This window comes from Pelobates fuscus, chromosome 11, assembly GCF_036172605.1.
Source record: "Pelobates fuscus isolate aPelFus1 chromosome 11, aPelFus1.pri, whole genome shotgun sequence".
Classification (NCBI taxonomy): Eukaryota; Metazoa; Chordata; class Amphibia; order Anura; family Pelobatidae; genus Pelobates; species Pelobates fuscus.
In genome coordinates this window covers 127,523,240-127,534,221 of record NC_086327.1, presented here as the reverse complement: position 1 = coordinate 127,534,221, position 10,982 = coordinate 127,523,240, and the positions used below count along the sequence as shown (strand labels likewise).

General features: G+C 40.0%; 1 protein-coding gene across 1 annotated transcript; it reads left to right on the top strand.

The window, feature by feature from the left end:
* The first annotated feature begins 693 nt into the window (after positions 1-693).
* LOC134577006 (indolethylamine N-methyltransferase-like) lies at positions 694-7,092 on the top strand. Its single transcript, XM_063435653.1, has 3 exons — positions 694-844; positions 1,116-1,326; positions 6,663-7,092. Exons 1-3 carry the CDS (start codon positions 694-696, stop codon positions 7,090-7,092), a joined length of 792 nt encoding a protein of 263 aa, XP_063291723.1.
* Positions 7,093-10,982: the final 3,890 nt, after the last annotated feature.

The window sequence follows — 10,982 nt, the reverse complement described above, 5'->3', positions numbered from 1 at the left end:
ACCTATGTTTGCCTTGATAAATCTTCCTTCAAACGTTAAAGATAATACACTAGTACAACTAACATACCAATATTTTTTTGTGCAAAATTGTAAAGATATGAAAAAAATCAAAAAATACAGTATATTGAGACCAAATGACCAAAGGCATTAAAATTGTATTGATGTCACTTTAAATCTGCAGTGCTTTCTACACCAATACATGTGAGAACCTAGCACGGAGGCATATTGTCCTGAAACTGAAATTTCACACTACATTCTGAATTATCTATACTACACATCTAGCCAGTTTAAATCAATGAACACATAGGTGATTTACTGAAGACATTTTTTTAAATAGAAAGTGCCTTAGCATTTGCTGAATAAAATTACTTTGAATTGTATAGTGTAATGGACTATCACATCCGATTAAGCAAACACTGCATTGCATAGAGGGAAAAAAGAAACAAAGTCAAGTATTGATACTGTAAACAAGTAATATTGCTAATCTTGTAATAAGTATCAATGTGACCGATCAATGTAGATTTTTGTGCATAGCAATACCCTGGTGGTGATATTTACATGGATAACTTAATTAGCTATACCATTGTAATCTTAAAATTTTTAATCAGATGATTTCCCTTTGAATAGAGGACCGGTGCATATATATAGCTTGTTGTAGCAGAAATAGAAACAGCAGCATTACAGATAAACACAATGCATCGTAGCTCTTATAAACACTACCATCTGGATCCCATAGATACCAGGAAGTTTTTTCACACTTATTTTTCTGGAAAATCTGATAGAATTATTATTGATGAGATTGTGAAATATCCAATGGAAATTCTTCACAAAGAGTTTAAATCAGGTATGTCCATTGATCATCTCATTCTCTCTCTCTCTCTCTCTCTCTCTCTCTCTCTCTCTCTCTCTTTAATTCATACTAAGCTTTGAATCCCATCCTCAAGACACACCATTAGGATACGTTGCAATAATTTCCTATCTCTTTTCCAATGCCATACTGGCAAAATCTGGACTCTTGGTATGACAAATAATTACATTAAATTAACAAATAACCACAACATGACAAGTACTATCCATGGTAGAATAATATTTCTTTCCTAAAATATTATTTTCAGGAAACATTAAAGGTGACACCTTTATAGATATATCAATTAGTTCAGCGATTTTCCATCTGCTTCCTGTGTGTGACCATTTCAAAGAAATCACTATTTTAGAAGTCAATGATCAATGTCTGGAAGACATAGTTAAATGGGTGAAAAAGGATGTGGATGCTTTAGACTGGTCTCATGCATCAACTCATATGGCAAAACTGGAAGAAGAAAAAAGGTAAAGAGCAAACCTTTTTCATTTTGGCCAAAGGCAAACTTGTATTCATGTTTAGAATTTTCAATGCATACCATAGCTAAAATATAAAATCTTATGAGGACTAAAACAGTAACAATTTGCATTCCTTTATGTAAATCTGATTTAACATATATTGCATTCTTATTGAATGGAAATACTTGCACATACATTTGTGTAATGTTAGACTAGCCTCTCTACAACAATGTCCTTTTTACCTCTTACACTCTTATACTTACATGGAAAAGAACTTAAAGGGACACTATAGTAACCTGAACAACTACAGCTTAATGTAGTTGTTCAGGTATGATCTATAGCTCCCTGCAGGCAATCTAATGTAAACACTGTATTTTCAGAGAAAATACAGTGTTTACATTGATTGATGGGAATACCTCCAGTGGCCGTCACTCAGACGGCCACCAGAGGGACTTCCTATCATGCAGGGCCCTAAAAAGGCCCTGTACACGTCAGACGTATTAAAATATGTCTGACGTGTGCAGGAGAGAGAAGGCACTGTGTGTGCGCCTTCTCTCTCCAGCCTGTCAGCAGAGGAGGGGGGCGGGCAAAGACTGTGAGCTGAGATGTCAGTCAGCTCAGCTTGCGGCCGCGCACACCGCGTGCATGCGCGGTAGTGCACTCAGGACTTCAGAGGGCGTCATGAAGCCGCGCATGCGCACAAGGGAGCAATGACGCTTCCAAATGGAAGCGTCTGATTGCTCCCTGCTCGCGCCCGCCTATTTCGTCATTTTGACGAAATAGGGGGCGCGGCTTCACGAGGCTCCCGGCGCTGGAACCAGGTGAGTAAATACGGCTGCCTGGAGAGTCCCTTTAACGCAGTCAAAATCAGTTCATATTCATTCAGTATTTCGAATTTTACTTTTCATGTAAAAAAAAAAAATCACTTTATTATTTTAAACAAAGCTTATGTATATTACAGTCCCCATGTGTGTTATCCTGACTTACCTTTGCTACATGAACCAACAGTCTTTAAATCCTTCTGGTCAGAAGTACTGTTTATCCATGCAAATACCATGCAGGTAAAAAGTTAGGGATCATTCACAAATCCAAATGTCACACGCAAGTGATGGGCATCTCAAAAATGTGCCTGTTTCAGATCTAAAAATCTCTCATCGTCATAGCAGATATGGAGTTGCTTGTGACCAAAGAGAATTTAGTTTAATTTTTCCAACAGAGAAAGTAAAATGAGGGTATGCATACTGTCTTTCTGTCCAGGGTTTAGTGCAGGTGTTCTGAGCATTCACTACTTATCAGGGCAAATGCCATACTCATTGCACTTATGACAAATCATGGCTTGAACTATCTTGCTTTGCATGTAATGCGTCTATCTCATATATTAGTTTCCCCTTTTACGTTGCATTACTGAAATAAATTAACTTTTGCACGATATTCTAATTTTTCAAGTATTACCTGTATGTTGCTTATATATAGATATATATTTGTGGTCGTATACAATAAGTCGAGTTATAGTAATGGTTGTGTAAATCGGTTGTGATGTGCCGGAACCAACGTTCAGGTAGGCCTGTAAAAGAGGGCAAAAAGTTTAACAGCTTAACACTGAATACATGTTGACATTACATAACCAGTACTTAATGCATGTATCAATTCCCTCTCAGGTTGAGGGATATATATGGCATATGCAGATAACTCTACTGTCCCAGTTATTAGCTGATATGCTCTGGGATATTACTAGAGGTAGTAAGAATGACCTGAAAATGTTAATGGTTATATTAGAGTAACTTTGAGGTGTTGTAAGCTAGTTAAAGGTTGAGGTGGCAAAAAAATATGTGAATGTCTTCATGAAATAGAATGAGTATGATTTGATGAGTTCACATGCGGAAGTGAGTTTATTGAAAATGGCCAGAGCCCAGCGCATGAACAGGTGGCATTGGCAGAGAGTGTTGCGTGTGCCAGCAATTACATCCTGGAATGTAGGAGTTTAGCAAGTCGTTTGGCAACAGTTGGGAGAGTTCGGAACAGTACGAAAAACTGTGATTGAGTCACCTCATCAGTTGCTATGGTGTGACAGCCTGGTATGGGTATGTGAACAAAGTAGAGTTTCTGTGATGCTGCCAGCCACGTCTCTTCCAAATCAACCTTATTATTGTTGGTAAATGGGATGGTAATAATTCCCATTCTGCTGATTTACTAAAAGAGGGTAGGTTCTGCGTCACTATGGGAAATGTGTCACGGACTAAGTTAACTATGAAATTGGCTGCAATCCAATGTGGGTGGCTGTATTAGTCCACAAATGAGGGACTATGGTGGAGTAACCGTGGTTTCCCTATTCTGGTGGGATAGAAAGTTTAGTGACATGAACAGGACTGCTCAAGCATATGTCAAATGTAACGACGCTATTGTTGACAGGTGAACCTGGGAGCAGGTTGAGAGGATGGGAAATGAATGAGCTCCCTTGTGTAAGTTGTATGGTAACATTCAGCAGGCCAAGGAGATACTGGAGATCCATATGGGAGTCTGCAGCGAGGCTGAACTGCAATGAAATCAAGTCTAATGTATTTCCATAAATTAAAATTGGTGTAGGGGCCCAAGGTTGATCGAGACAGCAGAGTTCCAAAGATGTACCAGATACAAAAGACACATCTGCTTCATGGTATGGCATTGGGTTCCATAATCGTTACACTCATGCCTACTATGACACCTGTGATTAGAAACTCAACTAAAGGAGGGAGAAGTGTGAGTATTGAGGGAGACGGCTCTTAGTGACAAAACGTGAGAACGAATACGGAATAGTCAGATTGCATAATCTGTGTTCCCTAGCTTTGAACTACTGACAAGTCTTGTAGCTATGTCTTTCCCAAGGACAGGAGAACTTACTGTACAGATAATAACATTAGACTAGGAAACATGTGCAACTGGCAGTGTAACGCCGAGGGGATGGAAGTTAGAAGCATGATGTAGGGTACTACATGGGATGGTAAGATGTCGAAAATCAGGAAATTCTAAACGTCACCAGTGTCAACAATTGTTCATAAGGATGAAAGGATGGGAGCCATCATGGCATACATCCCTGTCATGCTGTCTGTTTTTCCAGTTTGGGTGCTGACACAAGGTAGGGGAGACCAGAGCTAGAAACCCGAGTATATACAGCACAGTTTTTCGAGCCAAAGAAGGGAATGGCACACCTTTATGTCGAAGCTCAGCGGTAAAAGTGGAATGGTACAAGATCACCAGGAACTGGGGCTGGGATAACCCGGGTTATGGCTGGAGTGCATGGACTAGGTGGGGTGAATGGTTTGGCTGGGGAGCCTGGATTGAAATATTTTACTAGTTCTGAATTGTGCAACATCTATATGTAGAGTAAATGTGATAGTCATGTCATTGATAGTATAACAACTGGTAGCTTGCATAGTGTTGAATGGCGAAAAATAATCTAAATGAGGGAAAGGTGAGGCCCTACTAAGTGCCAAGTAACTCTGAGAGGCTCTAGATATGAATTGGCAGAGGGGCTGAGGCCACTAAATGATGTGGCAGGAATGTTGACCTCTCAGTGACAAGTAAGAGATTCAAAAGAGTGGCCATGACATGTGAGGCCCTATCTAAAACCTAGAGAGGTAGGAGCAAGACTCTAGCTATGGGTTGGATGAATACCTCAGCATGAGGATAGGTGTAGGCCTTGCACGACTGAATTACAGATACATTAATATGGCCTACACCAATACTCTTAACAGCCAGTTGATCTATCCCTAAGGAACATAGTGGAATAAAACAATGTAATGAAGTAATAGAATCTTGCCCAACTGGTGTCTGGATGAGCTTGAGAAAGGAAAATCATAGAGAGGAACCTAATGGAAACATTAATGGAAATATGTACAGTATGGTAAGTGCTTATTGAGATAAGGGTATAAAGTACCTGTGTTGTGGTTAAGGATTAAAACATTCATAGTATGATAAGTAGTGATAGTAGAAACCTAGATAATAATAGAACTTATGATTGTCAATATGGATATGAAAGAGATACCTAGTAGTGCTGTGTCTAATTATGTGGTCCTACTCTGCTTTCTTCCACAAGAAGGACTTGAAGTATTTATGAGAAAGATCGGACCATCTCTAGTTTACTAGCAGGAAGCAAAATATGTTAGGTCTATTAAGTTCCTGTGACAGGAGTTGTGTATTTTACAAGGCTTAGGTAAAACCGTGACAGACCGAGGAGGCCTGAATATGGTTAAATGTGTAATGAGAGGTTCTTGATTCTCAAGAGTGCAGAGAGAGATGCGTGGGCATAACAAGGCTGAGAGGAATAGTCAACCATAGTATGACAGGGTTGTAGAGGAAGCTGGAAATGTATGTAATTTCCCAAATGTGTGGCAGAACTTGTGTCATAGTGGATTGCCCACAGAGGGCTGTATATAATGTATGGAGTGAAGGCCTAGTGAGGGCCGCGTGTAGAGGTATTGTAACAGAAATGTGTGCCACAAACTGCCCGATGTATAATAGGGTGTATTTGAAGTAATGATTATGGCATGAAAAATGTAGGTTAATTGTACCAAAGTTGTAGAAATGGACTGTTAATTGCATATGGACAGTAGTTATGATCTGGTATTCGAACTGGTTTTATTTATTTATTTTTATTTTTACACTGAGTGGTGTACTTAAATACAGTATAGTAAGGCAAAATATGATCCCCAAGTGACATACAGGCAAAAGTTAGGTTACCGAAGCTTACCGGTATGCAAGTGAAGGCCTAGTGAGATCTGTGTGTCAAGGTATGGGAGTAGAAGGCCGAGAGAGCTCATAGCGATTCATGAGTAGCAGGGTAGCCATTTAAGGGCAGTATGATAATTAGTGCGTGTATGAAGTGATATGATGTGAGTTGGTTAATAGTTGTTAAACTGTGGAGCAGTTGCAATTTACACATAGTGGGGCAATTTGGCAGACCTGCTCCATATCATATTGTATATATAACCAACTTGACCCGTAAGAGGCCCATACTAGTAGGATTGTTAATTAGAGATGATAATGAGGAGACACTTGAGTAACATGGCACTAATCCTAGTAGGTTGCCCACTGAGGGCCATATGAAGCATATGTTGTGGAAGGCCAAGTGAGGGCCTAATATAAACATATATGTGTGATGTCCTGCATCTCTCATGGGGACTTAATTATTTCATCTACTTGTTTTTTCTTTTTATTTTCATACATGAAAGGTTGTGCCTTTTTTGCTGGAAAGGTTGTGCTTTTTTATATATAACTTTTCGTAACATTGTAATTCACCACAATTAATCAGCATATCACAATTTAGTGAATACATCCCACAATAATAATTTGTTATTTTTATTTTCCAGTGGTAACTGGGAAGAAAAAGAAGAACTTCTAAGAAGCCGGGTGAAACGCATAGTGAAATGTGATTTTACCAAAGAAAACCTGACGGACCCTGTTGTTTTAGATAAAGCGGATTGCTTGATGAGTATGTGTATAATGCATTTTGTGCACAAAGATCATGAGTCTTATCGCGCAGGAATGAAAAAGATAGCATCGTTAATAAAACTAGGTGGACATCTGGTAATGATTGGGGGGTTTAATACAAGGTACTGCACTGTTGGGGAAGACAAATTGCATATGCTGTCTTTTGATGAAGATTTTATGCTAAATAATTTGAAAAGTATTGGCTTTTCTATCGAGAGCTTCCAGAAGACAATGAGCAAATTAAGTGGCGGAATGATAGATTATGATCACATTTGGTTTGTCAGAGCAGTGAAAATTTGGGAGCTTTAGACCTGTAAAATCAAAAATTTGGCAAAATGATTCACTAACAGTTCTTCTTTAAATTGTGCATTGTTGGGAATTCACATTTATTTAAATGTTTAGGTCAAAAAAGTAAAATTTGAAAACATATATGACAAACAAATAAGATAAGATATCAGTGCTGGTATAGAGAACTCAGGCTTCTTGGTATGTGTAGAAGCCTGAGTTCTCTATACCAGCACTGATATCTTATCTTATTTTATTTATTTTTTTATTTTTATTTATCTATTATTCATTTATTTTAATTATTATTATTCTTTATTTTTATTCAATTTTATCCTATTCTATTTTATTCCCTCTCAATTTTATAAAGTAATAAAGTAACAACTTTAAATAGTAACAAGCAACAGCTTAACATTTTAAATAACACTGTAGCTAAGAATTGATTCTGCATTGCAGTTGCATTCTAACACACTTAGCCTTTTATTTTGGATTTGCTCCTGGATTTGTTGCTGCTATATTTATAGCACTACTTCTCTCCAGCTCACTATCTTTATAGGTTTAGTGGATCCCTATATTTTTCCAGTTTCAGAGCTCCAAACTAAGGTCTTTTTCCCTCTTACATTCCCCTATACTTTTTAAGTATAAGGTTCATTCTGTATCTTGAAAACATATATAACTTAAATGAAAATGAAACAATGACAAGGGGGCAGAATCGTACATATATATCACAGAACAAATCTGATAAGAAATTAAATAATTATAATTTCAATAAAAATATAAATTTTCTGCATTTTTATTATCCTATTTTTAATATTATGTTTACTATACTGTATAGTTTTTAAAATTTGTATTTGTGAAGTGTGGAAGATAAAATGAAATATAGAAATCGACACCTCTAACATGATGCTGGGAGCTTCCATCTTATTCTCCATTCAATCTTTGTTATAAGCAATGTTTTTTTTTTCACCTTGCTGTCAGCACAGAGAAAGCATAGAGAGAGATGTTGAGAAATGAAAAAAAAAAACGCTTCTATTCTTCTCATCGCATCACACAAGTTATAGGTGACTTTAAATGTTTAATCAATGGTGGAATTTTTACAGAAGTGATGTTCCCATTTAATTGTGTTAGCATTTAATCATTATTATTATTATTATTATTATTATTATTATTATTATTATTTTTAAAGCGCCAACAAGTTCCGTAGCGCTGTACAATGGGTGGACTAACAAACACGTATTTGTAACCAGTCGAGTTTGATGCACAGGAACAGAGGGATTGAGGGCCCTGCTCAATGTCCTATCATCATGTTAGAGAGGGAGTGGGGAAATCCATCTGGGACTCTCTGCAGTACAAGGCTAAATAGGGCCCTGGGATGAGGCACCTGTGACTCATGCTGATGATTTGCATTAACAATGAAACTGCTGTCAATGAGTAGTTCATTGACTTTGCAACTTTTACTAAATTGTGTTTTAAAGCTGTTGTATACAGCAAACACGGACTCAAAGGAATCCATGTTTAAAATGGAATGAGGATAAAAATGGTATTCTTTGTTGAACTAATTTGCAAATGCCCACCCAGAATCCTTTCCGGTAACATCACTGCAAATGTGTGATTCCTGTGGGAAAAGCAAGTCTTATTGCTTGACTGGTGTGCAGATTTTTGTTTAACATTGTATTAACTATATATGTATATAATCTTGAAATAGGCATTGAAAGTCTTGTTTCAGTGTTTGCAGATGACACAAAACTCTAAATAATACAATGTGAGCAAGATATGACTTTGCTGCAGAAGGATATAGATATATTGGGGCACTGGGAAAGTTATGCACTTAAGGGTATAGAAAAAACAAACAAGCAACTTACACCCTAAATGGTAGTGAATTAGAGATAACAACACACAAGAATGGTTTGGGAAATTCTATAGAGATTTAGTCTTAGGCAAAGTAAATGTTTATTTTTTTTACAGTAAGAACAAAAAGGATGTGGAATTATCTGCCTGCAGAGTCTGTATGGATATTTAAACAGCAACTGGATGAATACATGCAAAAACATAATATTCAGCGATATAGTTTTTAATTTGTGGGGTAAGGGGATCTGTGCAGGGGAGAGAGGGGGAGAGGGGATCTGTGCAGGGGAGGGAGAGGGACTGTCAGGGAGGAAGGTGGAGAGGGGATCTGTGCAGGACAGGGAGGGGACTGTCAGGAAGGCAGGGGGAGAGTATATGTACAGGGGAAGAAGGGGGATAGGGGATCTGTGCAGGACAGGGTGGGTACTGTCAGGAAGGCAGGGGGAGAGTATATGTACAGGGGAGGAAAGGGGAGAGGGGATATGTGCAGGGAAGGGAGGGGGACTGTCAGTAAGGCTGGGGGAGAGGATATGTACAGGGGAGGAAAGGGGAGAGGGGATATGTGCAGGGAAGGGAGGGGGACTGTCAGTAAGGCTGGGGGAGAGGATCTGTATAGGGGAGGGAGGGGAAGAGGGGATCTGTGCAGAGAAGGGAGGGGGACTGTAGGTAAGGCGGGGGAGAGGATCTGTATAGAGGAAGGAGGGAGGGGAAGAGGGGATCTGTGCAGGGGAGGGAGGGAACTTTCAGGAAGGCAGGGGGAGAAGATCTGTACAGGGAGAGAGGGCATCTGTGCATGGGAGGGAGAGGGACTGTCAGGAAGGGAGGGGGAGAATATGTGCATGGGAGGGAGAGGGAGTGTCAGGAAGGGAGGGGAGAGTATCTGTACAGGGAAGAGAGGGGGGCTGTCAGGGAGGAAGGAGGAGAGGATCTGGAAGGGGGCATGTCTGGAAGCAGGGGGAGATGATCTGTATAGGGAGTGAGGAAAAGAGTGGATCTGTGCAGGGAAGACAGGGGGGAGGGTATTTATGCAGGGGAGGGAGGGGGACTGTCAGGGAGGAAGGGGAGAGGGGATTTGTAGGTGAGGGATGGGGAGAGGGGATCTGCGCATGTGAGAGAGGGGGAGGGAGATCTGTGCAGAGGTTGGAGGGGCTATGAAGGAGGCAGGGGGAGAAAGGATCTTTGCAGGCAAGGGAGGGGGGAAAGGGGATCTGTACACGGAGAGAGGGGGACTGTCAGGGAGAGAGGGGGAGAGGGGACCTGTGCAGGGGAGGGAGGGGGACTGTCAGGGAGGGAGGAGGAATCTGTGTAGGGAGGGTGGCTGTGCTGAGGAAGCTGCAACCTTTGCGACCATGGGCCATTTGGGGACTACAGCCATTTTACTTGTAAGGGGCCCAGGTCACCTGAGGACCCCACAAGCCTGGGTCCCTTACATGCACACAGACCCGGTCAGGGAGATCTTTTGATCTCCCACCCGGGTCTTTCCATCGCTGTGCAGCAGGGGCAGGAGGCTTTTCACCTCCGCAGCTGTCCAAGTCTCGGCTTTCAGGAAATATTACTTTACACAGAGGCCAGTGGAAACAGAGTGAGGAAGTGTGAGTGGGATAGGAATAAAGCTATCCTAGACTTAAGATAAGGCCAGGGACTAATGGAAGTATTTAGAAAATTGGGCAGACTAGATATATATTATATTTTATATATATATTTTTTTTGTTTTGTTTTATATTCTTCCCTTTTCCATGTATATTGGTTTCAGCTGGGTGTTATTCATACACATTGCATCAAGTAGAGGCTTGGTTGTGGTTTCTTTAGTTCCTTACCTGTTCTTGACTTGAGATCATGTGTGAGGTGTCATCACCCTGTTTTTTGTTTTGGCTTTGGGTGCCTATTTTAATGTAAGTATGTTGTATCTTGAGAAAAGTCCCAGTGAGGACAAGGGCTGAAATGGTGATACTGTTTATGTGCTAATATGAAAGCTTGTTAAAAATAAAGTGATAAAGCAGGAATTGTGAACATTAATTAGCCTCCTGAGTGCTTTCTGTTGAGTTCTCTTGTCTGCAGCCTTTGCAAGTCCT